Raw genomic sequence first — 22367 nt, forward strand, 5'->3', positions numbered from 1 at the left:
TGTCTTTGTCTGATTCAGCATAATACTCTCTAGGTCCATTCATGTTGCAGCAGATGGGGGAATTTCATTCTTTTTTTCTTTTATGGCTGAGCAATATTCATTCTTTTTTATGGCTGAGTAGACATTCCAAAATGTCTACTGAGGTCTGAGTATATACAGCAATATTCCTATATATACACACACATCTGTTGGTGAACACTTGGGATGCTTCCATTATCTTGGGTATCGTAATCAGTACTACTATGAACACTGGGGCGCATGTATCTTTTCCAGTTAGTGCTTTCATTTTTTTCCATATACATACCCGGAGTGGAATTGCTGGGGCATATGGGTGAATTTAACTCAGATGACCATTATATCTACTACTGTGGGCAGGAATCCCTTAGAAGAAATGGAGTAGCCATCATGGTCAACAAGAGACTCCGAAATGGAGTACCTGAATGCAATCTCAAAAACGACAGAATGATCTATGTTCGTTTCAAAGGCAAACCATTCAATATCACAGTAATCCAAGCCTATGCCCCAACCAGTAATGCTGAAGAAGCTGAAGTTGAATGGTTCTATGAAGACCTACAAGATCTTTTAGAAATAAAACCTAAAAAAAAATGTCCTTTTCATTATAGGGGACTGGAATGCAAAAGTACGAAGTCAAGAAACACCTAGAGTAACAGGCACATTTGACCTTGGAGTACGGAATGAATCAGGGCAAAGGCTAATAGAGTTTTGCCAAGAGAATGCACTGGTCATAGCAAACACCCTCTTCCAACAACACAAGAGAAGACTCTACACATGGACATCACCAGATGGTCAACAATGAAATCAGACTGATCATATTCTTTGCAGCCAAAGATGGAGAAGCTCTATACAGTCAGCAAAACAAGACCAGGAGCTGACTGTGGCTCAGATCATGAACTCCTTATTGCCAAATTCAGACTTAAACTGAAGAAAGTAGGGATAACCACTAGACCATTCAGGTATGACCTAAATCAAATCCCTTGTGACTATACAGTGGAAGTGAGAAATAGATTTAAGGGACTAGATCTGATAGACAGAGAGCCTGATGAACTATGGACAGAGGTTTGTGACACTGTACAGGAGACAGGGAGCAAGAACATCCCCAAGGAAAAGAAATGCAAAAAGGCAAAATGGTTGTCTGAGGAGGTCTTACAAATAGCTCTGAAAAGAAGAGAAGCCAAAAGCAAAGGAGAAAAGGAAAGATATTTCCATTTGAATGCAGAGTTCCAAAGAATAGCCAGGAGAGATAAGAGCCTTCCTCAGGGATCAATGCAAAGAAATAGAGGAAAACAATAGAATGGGAAAGACTAGAGATCTGTCAAGAAAATTAGAGATACCAAGGGAACATTTCAGGCAAAGATGGGTTCGATAAAGGACCGAAATGGTATGAACCTAACAGAAGCAGAAGAGGTTAAGAAAAGGTGGCAGGAATACACGGAACTGTACAAAAAAGCTCTTAATGACCCAGATAACCACAATGGGGGGGGTCACTCACCTAGAACCAGACATCCTGGAATGTGAAGTCAAGTGGGCCTTAGGACGCGTTACTACCAACAAAGCTAGTGGAGGTGATGGAATTCCAGCTGAGCTATTTCAAATCCTAAAAGATAATGCTGTGAAAGTGCTGCACTAAATATGCCAATTTGGAAAACTCAGCAGTGGCCACAGGACTGGAAAAGGGCAGTTTTCATTCCAATCCCAAAGAAAGGCAATCCCAAAGAATGCTCAAACTACCGCACAATTGCACTCATCTCACATGCTAGTAAAGTAATGCTCAAAATTCTCCAAGCCAGGCTTCAGCAATACGTGAACCAAGAACTTCCAGATGTTCAAGCTGGTTTTAGAAAAAGCCGAGGAACCAGAGATCGAATTGCCAATATCCGCTGGATCATCAAAAAAGCAAGAGAGTTCCAGAAAAACATCTATCTATTTCTGCTTTATTGACTACGCGAAAGCCTTTGACTATGTGGATCACAAAAAAAGGTGGAAAATTCTGAAAGAGACGGGCATACCAGACCACCTTACCTGCCTCTTGAGAAACCTGTATGCAGGTCAGGAAGCAACAGTTAGAACTGAACATGGAACAACAGACTGGTTCCAAATAGGAAAAGGAGTACGTCAAGGCTGTATATTGTCACCCTGCTTCTTTAACTTATATGCAGAGTACATCATGAGAAATGCTGAGCTGGAAGATGCACAAGCTGGAATCAAGATTGCCAGGAGAAATATCAATAACCTCAGATATGCAGATGACACCATCCTTATGGCAGAGAGTGAAGAGGAACTAAAAAGTCTCTTGATGAAAGTGAAAGAGGACAGTGAAAAAGTTGGCTTAAAGCTTAACATTCAGAAAACTAAGATCATGGCATCTGGTCCCATCACCTCATGGGAAATAGATGGAGAGACAGTGGAAACAGTGTCAGACTTCATTTTTGGGGCTCCAAAATCACTGCGGATGGTGATTGCAGTCATGAAATTAAAAGACGCTTACTCTTTGGAAGGAAAGTTATTATCAACCTAGACAGCATATTAAAAAGCAGAGACATTACTTTGCCAACAAAGTTCCATCTGATCAAGGCTATGGTTTTTCCAGTGGTCATGTGTGGATGTGAGAATTGGACTGTGAAGAAAGCTGAGCGCCGAAAAATTGATGCTTTTGAATGTGGTGTTGGAGAAGACTCTTGAGAGTCCCTTGGACTGCAAGGAGACCCAACCAGTCCATTCTAAAGGAGATCAGTCCTGGGTGTTCATTGGAAGGACTGATGCTGAAGCTGAAACTCCAGTACTTTGGCCACCTCATGCAAAGAGTTGACTCATTGGAAAAGACCCTGATGCTGGGAGGGATTGGGGGCAGGAGGAGAAGGGGGCGACAGAGGATGAGATAGCTGGATGGCATCACTGACTGATGGGCATGAGTTTGAGTAAACTCTGGGAGTTGGTGATGGACAGGGAGGGTTGACGTGCTGTGATTCGTGGGGTTGCAAAGAGTCAGACACGACTGAGAGACTGAACTGAACTGAATGCTAGGTGCTAGTCCTATTTTTAGCTTTTTGAGGAACCTCCACACTCTTTTCCAAATGCCTGCCCTGATTTACAGTCCTACCAACAGTGCGTAAGGGTTCCCTTTTCTCCATATTCTTGCCAACATTTGTTATCTGTAGACTTTTTGATGACAGTCTTAACAGGTGTAAAGTGATATTGCATTGTTTGGATCTGCATTTCTCTAATAATTAGTGACATTGAGCATCTTTTCATGTGCCTACTGGCCATCTGTATGCCTTCTTTGGAAAAATGTCTACTGAGGTCTTTCACTCATTTTCCATTTGCATGAAATATCTTTTTCCATCCCTTACTTTCAATCTGTATGTGTCTTTAGCTCTGAAGTGAGTCTCTTGTAGGCCACATACAAAAGATTCTTATCTTTTTAAACCAATCAGCTGCCCTATGTCTTTCGATTGGAGCAGTCAGTCCATTGACATTTAAAGTAATTATTGATAAGTATGTACTTATTGCCATTTTATTACTTGTTTTCCAATTGTTTTTGTGGCTCTTCACTGTTTTTTATTTTATCTAAGTCACTTCCTCCACTCCTCTCCATTCCCTTGGCATCTGTTGATGATTCTTGCCTGAATTTGGCTGCAATATAATGATTTTTCAACTACAGCAGCCCTCCCATATTTACCAGTCAGAACCTGGCATTATAATTATAAACATGAGCCCTCCCTTACATGTTGATTTACTTGTCTCATCATCGGTTTATTAAGGCATAGACTCACCAGTCATCCTACCCTCAGTAGTCCACAATCATAGTTTAACTGAGAGCAGAATCCTCTGGAGCCAATACAGGCAGGAACACTAAACTACAACTGTCAAAATGCTGGAGGTTCAGTGCTGACTAGTTTGAGAAATAAACACACTCACATTCATGAGTTTTATCTCCAGCAGTCCCATCAGGTTCTCACAGTGGAGGTCAGAGATCTGCTTCTAGCAGACACAGCAGAAAATTAACCATTCTCAAGTAGCCCTGCGCATTACTTTCTCTATACCTAGGAAATAACCAGTTGACCCTCAAATAACGTGGGGGTTAGGAGTACCGACTCCCCACGCAGTCAAAACTGCACATATAACTTCATAGCTGGCCCTCTGTATCCACGATTCTGTGGACCACACAGTACCGCAGGGCTCACTGAAACACATCTGCGTGTAAGTGGACCCACACAGTTCTAACTGTGTTGTTCAAGGAGACACGGTGCTCTACCAGAGCCTAATCTGGCCTGGAGGAAGGGCAGTTAGCCAACGCCAGGCCCCTCTAGCCTTCCTGTCTCACATTGGAAAGAGAAAAGAAAAGATAAACTCTTCTGAAGGTCACAGCACAGTAATCCTGGCCCAGTAAAAACCCTGAGATTTAATCAGAAGATTACAGACTGCTTCTCCTCCCCAATACCTTAACATTACAGCAACAGGGCTCCAGTTCTGTACATGACACAGAATGTGTCTATTTAAGTAAGAATTTCTGGAGAAACTTGAACACAACAGGGGAGAGAAAAGCAGGGACACGAGAAGAAACTGAAGCCTCTGACACCCACAGCTATAGGAAACAGCCGAACTCCTGGTCAGACTCACAGCACCTCACAAGAGAGACCTACTTGCTTCAGCTTCTATTTTCAGTAATATCATGTCCAGCTTTCAGCAAAAAACCACAAAGCAGGTAAAAGTCAAGGAAAAAACCATCTAAAGAAACAAGGCAAGCATCAGAATCTGATATGGTAGGGATTTTGGGATTATCAGACCAAGAAATTAAGACAGATGTGACTAATATGGTAAGGCAACATGCAAGAACAGGTTTGGCAATGACTTTTTAGATCCAACACCCAAAGCACAGTCCACCTAAGAGATAACTGATAAACTCAGCTTCATTAAACAAAACAAAAGACAATGACAAGCACATGAGAAACAGTGGGAGAAACACCTGCACAACAGAGATCTGATAGCGGACTGTTACCCAAGATACACAAAGAAACCTTAAAACTCAACAGCATGCTTAAAAAGCGGGTCAAAGGCTTGAACAGACACCACACCAAACAAGGTATATAGATAGCAAGTAAACATGTGAAATATGTTATCAGGCAAGTGCAGACAAACAATGGATTGCTGCTACTTCATACCTTTAAGAAAGGCCAAAATCCAAGACACTGGCAACACTAAACGCTGGCAAAGATGTGGAGCAACAGTAACTCTGATTCTCTGCTGATGGGAATACACAACGGTGCAGCTCGTGTGGAAGAAAGTCTACCAGTTCCTTACACAACGAAATGCATGCCTTATGTGGGCAGTCATGCTCCTTGGCATTTAATCAAACAAACTGCAAAAGTATGTCCACATAAAAACCTGCATACACATTTATAGCCATTTTATTTGTAATGATCAAGACTTGGAAACCTCCAAGATGTCCCTCAGTAGGTGAACAGATACATAACCTATGATACATCTAGGCAATGGAATAATAGCGCTCACAAGAAATGAACTGTAAAGCCATGAAAAGACAAGAAAACTTAAATGCATACTACTCAGTGAAAGAAGCCAGTCTGAAAAGAAGCTACGTGTTGTACCATTTCAACTATACAACATTCTGGAAAGGCAAAACTATGGAGACAGTAAAAAGATTAGTGGCTGCCAGAGGTTAGGGGTTAGGTAGAGAGGAAGGAGGACAGCACAGAGGATTTTGGGGGCAGTGGGACTATTCTGTGTGAAATGACAATGGAATGGTGAATCCATGTCATTATACATTCATCAAAACCCATAAAACAAGCGGGAGACAAATTGGAAATCTGGAATTGACATATACATACTATTACATACAAAATAAACTCTATCTGCCAGAGTTTGCTCAAACTTATGTCCATTGAGTCAGGGATGCCATCCAGCCATCTCATCCTATCTGTGAGACGGTGAAGGTCAGGGAAGCCTGGCATGCTGCAGTTCATGGGGTCTCAAAGAGTGGGGCACGACTTAGGGACTGGAAAACAATAAAACAAATAGCACAGGGAACTGCATTCAATATCCTGTAATAATTTACAATGGAAAAGAAGCTCATTCATACACACACACACATAACTGAATCATTTTGCGGAACTCTGAAACACTATAAATCAACTACAGTTCAGTAATAAAATAAAGCCTTAAAAACCCAAGAAAATACACAACACCAAGAGCAAACCATAATGAAAAGTGTGGACTTGGAGTGATAATGATGTTTCAATGTAGGTTCATGACTAAAAACAAATGCTCCATTCTGGCTTTTACAGTAGGGGAGTCTGGGGGGGATGGGTACATTAGTACACAGGGCCTCTGTACCATCTCCTTAATCTTGCTATGAACTTGAAACTGCCCTTTAAAAAATAAAGTAAAGCCTATTTTTAAAAAAAGTCTTAAAAACTGTGCAAGAGTATACACTTGAGTTCATGATTTTCAGGTCCACTTCTTAACCCAATAATGTCAAATTAAGCATTCAAGATCCTAGAAAGAAGCCTTAAAAGTCTAAAAAGAGTATGTGAGACTACATTAAGCCCTGACACCCATCTTCTACTGATCATTTCTACCCTTGCTAGAAAAGCTTAAACACTGGTCCTCCAAAGCCTTCTGGGTCATTAAGTTAATTAAAAAGATTCTCAGGATAAGCTTGCTCCCTGAAAAAGGCCCACAGCAAAAGGGAAATGTTAAGATAGTTCATAGCTGTGCTTCTTACCTTTCTTAGGGCACTGTACATCATATGTTATTTTATCAATAACAAGTTTAAAATCATTCATTAGCAAAATTTCCATCAAGGTTGAAGCTGCAATTTCAGTGCCATCTGAAAATGCAAAAATATGTCCTTGTTTTAGAATAATAAGAACCATTTTTCAATGTATGGAAAAATACTAATCCAGGTCTTTATAATACAGTAGTGTACATTTGCCTTTTTGGGTGGGCAGAAGCTCCCCAATACCCAATACTGTTCCCACTGGGAGTAATCCTCCCAATACTGCCCGTTACACTAGACCAAGATGAACAAGCAGATACCCCATCACCCACCCTCTGTCAGCAGGGCTGGGGTTCAGACTGATGTTCCTGGTGAGACTGTTCCTACAGACAGTCATGTACAGATTCCGGGGTGGGAGGCAGGAACTCATCACAGCAAGGCCAGTGGAGGTGCAGGCTGGGGGACGGGGTGCCAGCAGCAAAGCCTGTCAACCACTCCCAGGCTAACTTCTTCACCCACGGCCTTCTGCGGCTCCTGCCCTCTTCTGAGCTTGGTTTTCTGTCAGTTCCAGTCAGAAAGCCTGCTGACACGCTCCTCAGCTCAGCCAGTGTCCATCTCCGTGGCTTTTAGCCAAACCCCTGACTTTGTGGTGGAGGAACGCAGGTAGTAACATTTTTTAAAAGCCCACCTTTCTCTTATTTTTTTCAAACTTCCTTTGTGGCTCAGCTGGTAAAGAATCCACCTGCAAATGTGGGAGACCTGGGTTTCATCCCTGGGTTGGGGAGACCCCTGGGAGAAGGGAAAGGCTACCCACTCCAGTATTTTGGCCTGGAGAATTCCACAGACTATACAGTCCATGGGGTCGCAAAGAGTCGGACACCACTGAGCAACGTTCACTTTCCCTGGTGGCTTAGACAGTAAAGAATCTGCCTGCAGTGAGGGAGACCCAGGTTCAATTCCTGGGTTGGGAAGATCCCCTGGAGAAGGAAATGCAACCCACTCCAGTATTCTTGCTTGGAGAATCCTATGGACAGAGGAGCCTAGTGGGCTACAGTCCACCGGGTCACAACCAGTCAGATGCGACTGAGTGACTAACACTTTTCCTTTATCTCTAATTACTAAAGGTGAGTGATTTGTATTGTTTAAACCACCTCAAACCACCACCACACAGGGCTCCCTCCCTTTCTAGCTTAGGAAAGAGGAAAAGAGGCAAAATTGTTTCAGGAGTAAACATGCACTTGTGTGGTATGTTTTAAAGAGGTGGAGAGAGGCAGGAGAGATTCTCATAGTGATTTCAAATATCCTAGGAACATTTCAGAAAAAAAGAAATCTAGGAAAATTTAAAAGTCAATGTGCTTGGCACGGCTTCCTATATAGCCTAGCTGTTAAATTTTTGAAGTTTAATGTAACCCAGGGGTTAAGATTCAAACTCACTGAATAAAAGCAAAAAAGCATCTTGGGAGGGGTTTCTCTATCATTATTCTTTCAGCTGGTCTACACATAATTACCTGATATAAAGTCCAAGACGTATATTTTCACCTGGCCTGGCATTTGCTTGGCTGCATTCAACCAGAGAGGTTTCAGCTACATTAATATGCATGGTAACAGTAACACTGCTAGTAAAATAGGAGGAACCCAGATGCCTGCCTCCCGTCTGGTTCTCAGCAGTTCTTTTGTTCCAGAAGGCAGCAAGTCAAGTCTGCACCTGGGTCTGTTCCTAGAATTTGGCTGTTTGGGTTCCTGTTCATCAGCTGTGGTGAGATCATCTTCCCAGGAATTGCCAAATAACTCAGCCCACGTTATGGGCAAAACTGTGACAAGCTTAGAACACTCTTTTCAAGCCCAAATTAAATGCTGGCAAATTCCACCCACAGAGACTCTTAAAAAAAAAAAAAAAGATCAGCAACACACCAAATCCATTTTATCTGATTTGCAAGTGTCATTTAAAAATTTACATTTAAATGACTTCAAACCTGCTCCTTAAAATATTATAATAAAAAGAAATCAGCTGAGTATGATCTCTCAGTTGAAGTACTACATTCTCCTTTATACTAATACAGGATCAGCTAGAGACGGATATGAAACACTTTTAAGGAGCTCATGATACAGTGATGAATTTTTCACCTGTTCTTGGACAAGTACTGAAATGAACACCAAGAACTCAGTCCAAAGAGATCCTTTATGCTAAGAATTCTGGTGTTTCCCTGGCGCACACTCCAGGCGAGCACTGTGTGTGGTGCCCTTCTGAATTCTGCCTGTTCTAAGGAAGGCAGGCCTTGCCCCATAGGGAAGCCCCAGGGGATTCGCTGTTCTGTGGCTGGCAGGAATATGTCAAGGATGAAGTATTAGGCCATTGTGCCCACAGGGCTAACTCCTCATTTCCTGATCTTGGTTTTACCAGGAAGAAACTCCCCTTCCAGTTGAATCCAAAGTGCTTCCAGCAACCTACATGGAGGCTTTCCCTAGTCTGCCCCACCCCTCCTGCCTGTATCCACTCCCTCCCTTTATGGCTGCCAGTGGGGTTAGCTCCCACCTGAGGGGCTCTGCCTGGAAAGCTCTTCTCCCATCCCTGTCGTATCTCTTCCAGGTCTTCACTCAGATGTGCCCGTAGTGAGCACCTCCCCCAAACACACACACTCCCACCTCCCCACCACTCTGCTTTTTCACTGTAACTTATTATCTAATACATAAACTTAAAATTTATATAATTTATAAATTAAGTATTTATTGTTTCTTTCTCCTTGTAAAATGTTAGTTCCATTAGAACAGGAGTTTAATCTCTATTGTTCTTTGCTGTCTCTAGCATCTAGAACAAGGCCTGGCATATGTTAGTGTAAAAAAGGGTTAACACACAAGAACCTCAATTAAATAGAGTCTGGAGACCAGAAGGGGGAGCTCTCACACCTGTGAGGGCAGCACAGCCCAGCAGGAAGAGGCGGTCCTCTTTCCCAGCAAGGACACAGCCAATGAAAAGCCAGGGACCCTTTGTTTGCTACTGTCCTCCCCACTTCCTTTCCTTCTACAGAAGCATCCTCCTTTCCTCGTCCTGCAAGTCCTCACACGTGGCTCGTGTGAGCGGCTGCAGACACTGCACTACAGTTCTCCACTATCTGCAATAAACCCACCTTTGCTGGAGAAATATCTGGCAGTCTGTTTGTTTCAGGTCAACATCTGTTAGGTGCTCAAAGTTTGTCAAGTAAATAAGTTCTTTAATCTCTACTCTTCCAACTTTTATATCTATCCCTTAATTGGTTCTGAACTTGGACAGGGAAGAAGAATGTTAATTTCCTTTCCAAAACTGTAATAGTAATCATTAACTTTTAAATAATATTACATTCTAAGAATGTAATACTACAATAAAATAACGGTGCAAATTTATTAATCTGTTTATATTTATAGTAGCCTGGTATATTGGGCTGGGGTAAAGAATTCTTTATTCTCTTTTAGGGGCAGTAGGGCCTGTTTTTATGTCCTCAGATCATACAAATATAAAAGTTATATCCTAGATTTATTTAAAAGTCTATCTGATTAACTACCTCTGCTGGTATCAAACTAGTTTCCCGAGAATTAATTAATCAAAAAACACTTGAGACCATAACTGCTTTATAACAAAGATCAATGAACTATTTGTGTATTATCCATTGTCTATTTCAATCATGGAGCCTGCATTTCATTTTCTAATTATTCACATTTCTTATAGAAAACTAGATGCTAATTACTATATCATTAAAATTTTCTCAGAGAAAAAGTTGGGGGCTAAGTTTATAAAATAAATAACCAAAACATGAATTAAACTTATTCCATTTCTTTCCTCTCCATTAGAGTTCATTCTTTTAATATTATTCATGTTCAAAAATGAAGGACTTAGTAAAGACCAACCATTTATTAAATAATAATTTTCTAGAAAGTAAAGAAACAAAACAAAGTTTCAAAAGAAGAGAAACAAAAAAAGCTGGAAATATATATATATACCTGCTCTGAAGATGGCAGCTGTTCTGATACCTCTATCTTCATTTTGTAGGTCCTGAAGGAATGAACCAACTGTTGACAACATTGGCTTGACGACAAATTGACAGCGTTCTTTTCTGGATGGCAAAGTAAGTGTTATCAAGGGAAGGCCATGTTTATAATTAATTGTGATTTCTGTTAAGAAAAAAAAATTTTGATAATAGAGGATGGATAAAATTTACTTTTAAAAATAACTTTTAAATTATTATTAAACACTATGAACAACAAAAATTCTAGAAGGAATACCTAAATGTGGAATTCATAACCCTCTGAATTCCTGTAATAATTTGTATCACTCTTATAGTGCCTTCATTATACTAGTTAACATATTCCCCCCACCATTAACATTTTATTAAGTGTGTACCACACTTTGTTATAATTATCTGCTTAGGGTCTTCTCAGGTCAAAATTTACTGAGGGCAGAAACTACTTCCAAATCATCTCTAACTCCTTTGATAACTGGGATGGGAGTTTGCCAAAAGACATCAGAGATCTAATGGGAGCAGAGAAGGAAGAAACTGAACTCTGATGGGGGAAGAGTGGAAGGGGCGATACAAGAAAAGTCTGTTTTGTTCAAAACTCACATTTCTCACTTAATTTAGGATGAAAATAAATCAGCTGGGGAAATCAAAGTGATAAGAAAGCTTACCATCAGATGGCACCAGTGTACTATAAAGATTTGATTGATAGAATTTCAGGCTTCCGCACAGTTTCACACACAAAACCTGTAATGACATAAATGATTATCTATGTATAAGAGTAATATAAAGGGTAGGGGAAGGTAGCAACTACCCTCCTATAAAATGTTGTTTAAATATAGGTGGTGAAAGTTAAAACCCCTCCCCTTACTTCTTCACAGTGCCCCGACTTTCCCCAAAGATAATCACAGCAGAGGTGACAAAGACTCGCTCCTGGACCAAACTTTAGTTGGGATCCTCTAAGCCTGACTAAATCCCAACCTGTGCGTGTCCTCTAGGAGTCCAGTTAAGCAAGAATGTTGTCAAGTTAGCTTAGCCAGCCCTCCCCCAACACACACACAACCTTCAGTATCTGATCAAATTCCTCGTCCTCCACCATTCCCCAGGTATTATCTGATCACCCCAGTTTGTCTTCAACAAGAATCCTGCCAGGTCAGGTTAGCAAAAAATTACCCTATCCTCTTGGTAATTTCCCATCCACCACCTCCTGCCCCTCCACAACCCCCGTGTGCCCAACTCTGCTCCTTGGATATAAATCCCCACTTTTCCCTGTTGTATTCAGAAGTGAGCCCAGTCTCTCTCCCCTACATCAAAACCCCACCATGGCAGTCCCCCTGAATAAAGTCTACCTCACAGTGTCCTTAACAAGCGTCATGAATAACTTTCTTTCACAGTGGTTTGGTGTATAGCCTCCCAAATGTTTTTCCATATACTGCCGCCTTCACATGCAAGTTAAATTTTATGCTAGAGTTAAATTTAATGCTAAAGACAGTTTATGAGTCAGGTTCCTAGATGCCAGTGATGATACAATGCTCATAAAGTACCTACTGCTTAATGTGCTGATGAAGTTTCTGCACTACTATTGAAGAAATCATTGCAGAGGCAGTCATTAGACAACCAGGAATTGCTGAAAGCAGGTAAAGTGCCCAGGGAAAACGATCAAAGCTTTCTCAAGCTTCTGCATACCTGATAATCAGCGGGACACCCTAATATTGTCCATTGCTAAATAAACAGGGCTTGTTAAGAGCACAGCTTCCTGGACTCCACTCCCAGAGATTTTTGATCTAGTAACTCTGAGGCAGGGGTATGAGAATTTGCATTTTTAATAAGCCCCAGGGTTATACTCAAATTATAGGTGTGAAGACCATACTTCAGAGTAGCTGGGTTCTAACAGACCCTCTGTGGCTTTCGGGTCACTACTTCTAAATTTCAGCATAGAATCATTTTGAAATCCGAATTTTAGTGCTGGACAAGGGCTACTGCCTTCAAATGATATTCAGTATCAGGTCAAAAGAAGACTCAGGCTTCTCTTTCATCGCATCTTTTTCCTAAATACAATTCTAATCACTTTACTTAAAACCCCGCAGACTTCAACAGCTTATATAAAGTACTGACAGAAAGCACAGTGACCCCATAGTTGAAAAGACTGGTATTCTAAACTCAGTTTAGCCACTTGCTGGCAGGAGATCACAGATAAGTCATAGGACTGTGCTTCTGTTCTCTGAAGCCTTAGGTGGAGATACTCATATCTTGTGGGTCTTGTGGAGTCAATATGAGGGTTAAACAACTCAAAGTATCGAGCAAGGGTCAGGCAGAGTCTGTGAGCCTCCTCTGGGCAGTACATGCACCACCACCACCCCCACAGCTCCATCACTTTTTCTCCTTCAGCAGGAACCTGGGCCCCAGCCGGATGAGCTGTGCGCCACTGACGTATTGAAACGCCTTCTTTATCCACTTCTGCCTAACAGGCCCTGTCATTCCCTCCAAGCCCAGCTCTACATCCTTCTGCAGGGTCATGATGGTTGAGTGTGATGGCTTTGCCATCAGAACCAAGTTGGAATCCCAGCTTCAAGATACACTAACTGCCATGATCTCTGGCAGGCAGAGGAAGTTTCAGGAAGAAATGGGTTGTAAGAGAAACAGAAGGGCAAGTTTGCTAGTAGAAAAAAAGAAAAGAAAAAGAGCCAGGGCTTTAGTTAGAAAAGGAAAACAGCACTAACATGAGAAAGCTCTTTTTGAGCTTCAAAGTAAAGGTAGGCAGGTGTTAGTGGATAGGAAATGTATAATGATCATATGTTGGGCCAATTAACAAGATCAGATTGCTTTGACAGCTTTAAGATATTTTAGATTATGTATCTTTATTATTAAGTAAAACAAGATGTAATTCCCAGTCAAGACAGTATAAATTAATACTTAAGCAACACCTCTGCTCCATGTTCAAAAAGAATCCACGTTCCCCTTGTAGCAACACCAAGAGCAAAACAATGTGATAAGCAAGACTCAAGCAAGTAGGGAGTCCACTAAGGTTCTCCATTCTGCAGGAAAAGGGTTTCAATGGAAAATGATGCACTGTTTATACCACACTTTCCTTGGGGAGGGAGTATTAATGATTTTATTTTTATTTCTTTTTTCAATCAATATATTTTTACTGCAGGACAGCTGATTTACAATATGTTCATTTCTGCTGTGCAGCAAAGTGATTCAGATATATATATAACATATGGACATAGGATATACATTATATATTCTTTCTCATATTCTTTTTCATAGTGGTTTGTCACAGGATATTGAATACTGTTCTCCATACAGTAGTATGGAGAACATACAAGGTCCTCTATACAGTAGGACCTTGTCTATCTGTTCTGTACACAGAAGCTTACATCTGCTAACCCCAGCCTCCCACTCCATCCCCCCACCCCACTCCCCGCAACTCTATGTCTGAGAGTCTGTTTCATGTGCCAAGTTGCTTCAGTCGTGTATGACTCTTTGCGACCCTACGGGCTATAGTCTGCCAGACTCATCTGCCCCTAGAACTTCCCAGGCAAGAATACTGGAATGGGTTGCCATTTCCTCCTCCAGGGGGTCTTCCTGACCCAGGGACTGAACCCACGTCTCATATCTCCTGCAGTTAGCAGGCGGCTTCTTCACCACTAGCGCAACCTGGGAACTTTGTTCTGTAGGTGGGTTCATTTGTGTCATATTTTAGATTCCACACATGATATCACACAGTATTTGTCTTTCTCCTCCTGGCTTGCTTAGTATGGTAATCTCTAGGTGCACCCATGTTGCTGCAAATGGCATTATTTCATTCTTTTTGTGGCTGAGAATTTTCCATTATATATTTGTACCATGTCTTCTTTATCCATTCATCCATTAATGGACATTTAGGTTGTTTCCATGTCTTGCCTACTGTGAATACTGCTGCTGTGAACACAGGGCATGTATCTTTTTGAATTATAGTTTTGTCTGGATATATTCCCAGAAGTGGGATTGCTGGATCATATGGTAATTCTATTTTTAGTCTTCTGAGTAACCTCCATACTGTTCTCCATAGTGGATGCACCAACTTACATTCCCACCAACACTGTAGAAGGGACTTTTCTGCACACCCTCTCCAGCCTTTACTGTTTGCAGCTTTTTTGATGATGGCCATTCTGACTAGTAATAGGTGATATCTCATTGTAGTTTTGATTCGAATTTCTCTAATAATTAGCAACGTTGAGCACCTTTTCATATGCCTCTTGGCCATCTGTATGTCTTTGGAGAAATGTCTGAGTAGCATTCCACTGCATACATGTACCACATCTTTATCCACTTGTCTGTAAATGGACATTTATGTTGTTTCCATGCCTTGGCTACTGTGAAGAGTGTACAGCCTACTTTTTCAAGTTATTACATTCCAACCCTGTTGGCTGGTTGGAAGCCATCTTGGAACTATCTGTAAACTGTAGGTACCTAATTGGTAGGTATACAAATTTTGTCTAATCTGGTAGCAATCTAATTGAGTTCCCCACCCCATCCCAAACACCAGTTTTATCTCTACCTGCAGTTCATCTTAACATTCTTTCCTCCATATAAATTTGTGATGTTTTGACTTTTCCTATTAACTGGATAAAACATGTGCCTGGTTCCTTCATATCATGAGAGTAAATTTTTTAATGCATATTCATTCTTATAACTGTATGAGAGTCATATTTTTATCTTTTCCCCAAAATTATCTTTTAATAGTCCAGAACAGAAATAACTGAGAGTTTGACTCTTTGGGGGTAGGAAAGACTAAAGTAGCCCATGACAAGATTGAGTCAAAATTCCCAGTGATCTGATGACCTAATCTGTGATACATCCAATATCACTGCAACCTGGTCAGGGACCTTAAAGTGGCAATTTAAGAACCATTTCTGAGCTCTGGCTACAAAAGCCTTGCTGGAAGCAATATAAAATCACTAGTTAGAAAGGGGTGAGAACAGAATGAACAATAAACTTCTACTTAGAGTCTGTAACCCAGAATTTTACTGTATGAGAAATTAAATGCTAAGAAGGAACCAAATATATTAAGAATATTAATTCCATTTAGGGAAAGTAAAGAGAGTCATCCGAAACTAACTTTAACACAAATTAGAGGGTCTTCAAAGAGATAAACAGGAGAATTAGCTTCCAGAAAACCAATAAGAAATTATGATATTAAACTTGTAGAACTAAAACAAAAATTAGTAAGTTGGATCAACTAAACTTTCTAGAAATGGAAAAAAAATCTATATACATGTAAAAAACACAGTTTAATGAACTAGATAAATTCTAGACTAGATAAAGTCAACAGAAAAGAGAATTAGTGAATTAGACAATACTTCACCCAGGTACAAAACAGAATGAAATAGAAACTTTAAAAAGCAATCAATCGCATACATTGAACGTAAAATGGTACAGTTCAGTTCAGTTCAGTTGCTCAGTCATGTCCGACTCTGCGACCCCATGGACTGCATCACGACAGGCCTCCCTGTCCATCACCAACTCCCGGAGTTTACTCAAACTCATGTCCATTGAGTCGGTGATGCCATCCAACCATTTCATCCTCTGTCGTCCCCTTTGGTACAACCATTCTGGAAAACTTTCAGCAGTTTCTTATAAGATTAAACACACACTTCCATGTGACCCAGGCATTCCCAGTCCTAGCAGTATACCCAAGAGAAATGAAAACTTATGTTCACACAACTGCACAAATGCTTCTTCCTCCCTCTAGAGTTGAATACTCCCTGTTCACTAGTATATTCCCAGCACCAGGAATAGTAGCGTACCTGACTCAGTATAGGGACTCAATAAATACATGATAAATGGATGTATAAGGATTCTCATGGTGCTAAGGGAAAATAACTATAAACCTAAAACATTATATTTAGGAACATGACTTAAGGTTGAAGGAAGTGAAGAGATTTTCAGATGTACAGAGATGTGCATAGTTTCTTTCCCACACATCTTTGCTAAAGAACTTCCTAGAGAGAAGGGAACTAAACCCAGGCAGGAGAATATGGTTATGGACTGAAATGTGTCCTCCCTTCCCCACCAGACACATATGTTGAAGTCTTAACCCCAAGGACCTCAGAATATGACTGTATTTTAAAGAGGTCATTAAGTTAAAATGAGGTCATGAGTGTGGACCCTGATCCAGCATCACTGGTGTCCTTATAAGAAGAGATTTGGACAGTTATGCACACGTGAAGGAAGACCTGTGGGGACACAGAGAAGGTGGCTGTTTGCAAGCCAAGGAGAAAAGCCTCCGAAGAAACCAACCCTGCTGACACTTTTACCTTGGAATTGTGGCTTTCAGAATTGTGAGAAAATGAATCTGTTGTTTAAAATCTGAGGAACTCTATTATGGAATCCCCAAGAAACTAATACAGAACCAAAGCTATAAAATATGTTAATAAATAAACTACTTACTGTAAGAAATTTTAAACCATTTTTTTTTGTGTGTGTTAAAATGAGTGGAAAGCTAAACAAGATTTGGCATGCTATCTCTGGTGGATTCTTAGAACATGTGAAGATCCTCATCACATCAGAAGAAGGGCAAAAATAGTGAGAAACCACAACTGTGTTAGGGAAGTTATAACTGAGTATGTTAAACACTTAAAGGAAACCATTCATACACAATCTGTAGTTTCTGCAGTGGTAGAAAAGGAAAAAAGAACAAACTTTTTCAAGAAAAGTAGAAGAAAGAAGCAAAAAACCTACATAAATCAGAAAATTAAAAAAAAAAAAAAACAATGAAAAGAAATACAATAAAAATCATTGTGGAAACTTGCAAATAGAGAAAATGAGCATCCACAATCCCACCACCCCTAGCTTATGCCAGCCTTTCCAGAGGTATATATCTTTATATAATCATAGTGCTAATCATTAGTGTTTTATAAGCATTTTATTCATTAAAAACTTTTCATAAACAAAATAAATAGCTCCATAACCACATATACCACAGGTATAACAGAATTTACTATTTACCTATTGTTGGACATTTTATACATTCTACAAACTTTTTTCCATGTCAGAGAGTTTAATGCATGCTCATTTTAGAAAATCTATAAATCACAGACTCTCAAAAAGAAGGGAAAAAAGTCACCAATAAGGTCATTATCTACAGTCTCACTTCTCAGGTGGCGCTAGTGATAAAGAACCTGCCTACCAATGCAGGAGACATAAGAGACATAGGTTTGATTCCTGGGTCAGGAAGACCCCCTGGAGGAGGACATGGCAACCCACTCCAGTATTCTTGCCTGGAAAATCCCATGGACAGAGGAGCCTAAGTGAGCTATGGTCCATAGGGTCACAAAGTGTCAGACAATACTGAAGCAACTTAGTGCACACACACATATCTTCTAGTTTATTTTCTATATATATTGTATTTTGTTTTCACCATTACAACTAAACTGATTCAAAACATCTTTGCAGGTAAATCTATGTTAGGATATTTTCCCTTAGGGTAGGCTGTAGAATGACTGAATCATAAGGTAGTAATAGTTTTAGAATCCTGATATCATATTATCAAACTTTGGGAGTAATATTTTATTTTTTTCATGTTGTTTTACTCACTATAACCATGAAATTATTAATCTGAATCCAAACAAGCAAACCTGCATGAAGTTCAGAATCAAACAATAACAGACCCAGTTGGGCATCCCTGGAATGAGAAGTTTCCCTCTGGAGGCTCATCCCCAGACAGGCTCACCAGACATATTCACCAAGACAGCCCACAGGTACCACAACCTCAGTAGCTCCTCAACTGAGCTCTTTCTTCTTCTTGATCTTCTCCTTGATGGACATACACCACTAATTACCAGTCATCAGAACTAGAGGCCTGAGTGTTACTTCAAACAGTTAATAGTCCATAAAGTCACCTGGTAGACCAGTAGTTACAAATGAATGGTCACTAAGGCGTACTGGTTCTACTTCATAGCACCCCCAGATCCATCCTCCCCTCTCCATCTCCACTTCCACTGCCCTAGTTCAGATCCTCACCATCTCCCATAGATCACTGTTATGACTTTCGAACCAGTCTCTTCCACCAATCCATTCCAGGTTAAGGTCTCTAATTTTCTAAAATTACATAAAGTCAAACTAACTCAAGATTTAAAAACCTCTATTTGTTCTCTGTTGCAAAGGGAAATCATTCCAAAGTATACTTTCCACGAGCCGATTCTCATCAGCTTCTCCCACCTCCCCTTACCAATACCAGCACCACCCACCTCCCAACCCTCTATTTCAGATATGCCGAGGGTATTTCTCAAGGAAGGAACACTGTTCATGCTTCCTTGTCTTCACACTTATTTCCATCCTGCCTAGGAAGCCCTGCCTGGTGTACCCACCCTGCATGTCAACTCTTACTCTGAACACGCTCATGTTCCCTCTGTAAAGCCTACAGAACTTCATCTGAGACCACCATTGCATCCCTCCCCCCCACTGCAGTCCAGTGATCATCCCTTACAAGGGCCAGTTCCTCCTCAGAAATTCTCCATCTTATACATCACAAAGCTTTTTTTTAACTCTCCCTTAATCACTGCCTCTCACACTCACTCCTCTCTAACCCCTGGCCACCAAAGATCCTTTTACTGTCTCCATAGTTTTGCCTTTTTCAGAATGTCAAATAGTCGGAATTATATGGTATGCAGCCTTTTCAGATTGGCTTCTTTCACTTAGTAATACACATTTAAGATGGTTCAATGTCCTTTCATAGCTTGATAACTCATTTCTCTGTTCTTTTTCATTTTTTATTGAAATATGTTTCACATATAACATCCTGTAAATTTAAGGTGTTCGGATGTTGATTTGATGCATTTATATATTGTAATATAACTGCCACTGTAGCGAGAGTTAGCAGCTCTATCATATCTCATAATTATTTCTTTCTTGTGGTAGGACTAATTAAGATCTAGTTTCCTATAATCATTGAACTTGCTAACACAATATTACTGTCTATATTACTCACTTCTTTTTAATGCTTTAATATCCCTTTTTCTGGATGTATCACAATTTATCTATTGATTAACTTAGTTGAATGCTTCAAGTTTTGGCAGTTATGAATAAAGCTGCTATAAACATCCATGTGCAGGTTATTTCTCAGATTTTAATTATCAGAGTATTGGAACACACGGAGATTAAGTAATCTGTCTAAAGTCACACAGCTAATGAGTGAGCACAGTCAAGCAGTTAGGAACCCCTCCGCCCCTTTTAAATTGCTTCACTGCATTCTCATCCTGTGGGAAAAGGGGTCCTGGCTCAGGTTAGCACCTGCTGTGCCCACATCTGTGCGGAGCAGTGGGTTCTGCTTTCAGGTGAAGAGTAAAGAAGGGGTCCTGGGAAGACAGAAACAACTGTTAATACCAGCTCCACACTATTGAAACCCATGTACAGAAGGCTCCCAGGTGTAAGTGAACTGAACCAGAGAATAAAACATTTGCTACTTCTATTACAAACAAACCTTAATTGCATTCACACAATAATGTTGAAACCAATTTATTAATTGTAATATTTATTTCTCTGCCAATATATTCTAATGTTTTGATATGTTTTGCAACAGACTAGAGTGGGACAAGCAAATTAGTCTAGTATCTTCTCTCTGGGTTGTAATCCTTCTTTAGAATTTTGCTCTCAAAAGCCATTTCCTTGTTAAAGGAAGAAAGAAGGAAAGAAGGAGAAAGGAAGGAAAGAAGGAGAGAAAGGAAAGGAGAAGAAGGGAAGCAGAGAGAAAGGAAGAAATACACATAAAGACACACACAAGAATATAATTTCAGGGTTCCTGCTGAGATCAGTACAGGAAACAAAGGATGACTGGCTTAAATGCCAAGGGTTTACAGGGATATAAATGGGGCCTGGCTGAGACTCTACAGTCAATAGGTGAAAGTTATTATTGGTTATGAACCAAGTACTGTATGCATTACTCCTGTACCTTTTCTGTTTCAATCTCACTATGTATTAACTACTCTTCTTAGTCTGCCCAGATCAAAAAGAAAAATTTATTTTAACAGTGATTATTCATGTAGCATGTGAAAGAGACTGGGACATTAATTAAGATAAATGCCTAGTATGTGTTACAAAATGCAATTTTTGTTGGCCAGATTTAAAATATCAATCTAGAGACAAGTTAGAAGAGTTCCTCAAAAGAGAGTTGCTATATAACAGTTTGATTTTTGCTTTTATCCAGGGAAGCAAAAAAGAAATCATGAAAGCCTGAAACTCAGTGTGAGGTTCTGCAGAAAATCACGATGCACCACAGGTAGAAAACTAATGAACCCAAGGATGAGCTTCAAAGCAAAACAGTTATATAACCAAGGGGTTCATCTGCTTGCTTCACACATTCCATGAAACTGCACCGTAGGTGGTACATAAAGTATGGTTTAAAATTATTGAGTTCCATTCTTTTCTATGTTTGTCTTTTACTCATTTCCTTGTTCAACATTTCTTCTGCATCCTTATTCCTTTCATGTTAAATTTTGCTCACTAGAGCTTTGATCAGTGCTTTCACTGAGAGCCTATGTTGAGTAGTAAACCCTTCGTCTATGTTATAAATTTAATTTCTGTCATTTTCCTGTTGAATTTAATCTGTTTATATTTGTTGCTATATCAGATACATTTGGATATCTGTCATCTTATTTTGTGCTTTCTGTTTATAGTGATTGTCTTTTGTTTCCTTCTTTTTTCTTATCTTCTAATAATCTAACTATTCCTTTAGACTCCATTATCATTCTCTGTTAGTTTGGAAGTATTTGGGGTTTTTTCCCTCTGTGTCCTTTTAGTGTTTGTCCTTTACATTCTGACATTCTTACTTGCCTTAGAATGTAAATTTCTCTATCCTATGGCTGAACAACAGGATCTTAGTACCAATCACAATTAAAAACAAATTATTTTGACCTTATTTTTTAGACCCCCCCCCCCAAATAGACCTGGGTTCAATCCCTGGGTTGGGAAGATCCCCTGGAGAAGGGAAAGGCTACCCACTCCAGTATTCTGGCCTAAAGAATTCCATGGACTGTATAGTCCGTGGGGTCACAAAGAGTCGGACACGACTGAGCGACTTTCACTGACTAAAATGGCATCTTATGTTGTTTTCTACAGTGGTTGTTTCCTGGATTCACCTGTAAGTTTCCAACTATTTTGCTCTCCATTTCTTCTTACATCCTGTTCACTTCTGTGTTCAATTTCATGCTTCCTGAGAACTTTCAATAAGAATCTTTTAATCTCTCAAACTTAATGCTGTTGAAAAGGATAGTTTACTGGATATAAAATTCCAGATGGTTACTTCCTCTCAGAACCTTGAAGATATTCCTTTGCCTTCTGACCTCTATAAACACAACTATAAATTTAAGATTTTCTGAAAGATTTTCTTTCATCTTTCTGCTTCTGGGATTCCCCAAAGTATGTCAGCAGAGGCCTAATTTCAGTTTTATGCTTGGGACTCATTTAAAGATTCTTTCTGAGAAGGGTTCTCATGGGGAGAGGAGGGGCCCAAGGTTGGGAGTCTGAGTCCAAGTGTGGCTGGAGGGCATCCACACAGAGGGGCAGCTGGCATGGGGGTGTTGCAGCCTGAGCATGGTGACAAGTGAAGGGGGGTTGGTGTGGGGCAGCAGAGCCTGAATGGGTGA

At 40.2% G+C, this 22367-nt stretch overlaps 1 protein-coding gene across 2 annotated transcripts in view; it reads right to left on the bottom strand.

Moving 5' to 3' along the window:
- MCUB (mitochondrial calcium uniporter dominant negative subunit beta) overlaps positions 1-22367 on the bottom strand; it is a 98441-nt gene that overhangs the window by 5943 nt on the left and 70131 nt on the right. For both annotated transcript variants that reach the window (XM_065907492.1, XM_065907493.1), the window contains exons 2-4: positions 11412-11487; positions 10727-10897; positions 6761-6865 (exon numbers count right to left, since the gene is read on the bottom strand). In XM_065907492.1, the coding sequence (XP_065763564.1) occupies positions 6761-6865; positions 10727-10897; positions 11412-11487 (352 nt within the window). The remainder of the gene's footprint in view (positions 1-6760; positions 6866-10726; positions 10898-11411; positions 11488-22367) is intronic.

Source organism: Muntiacus reevesi, chromosome 16, assembly GCF_963930625.1.
Source record: "Muntiacus reevesi chromosome 16, mMunRee1.1, whole genome shotgun sequence".
NCBI lineage: Eukaryota > Metazoa > Chordata > Mammalia > Artiodactyla > Cervidae > Muntiacus > Muntiacus reevesi.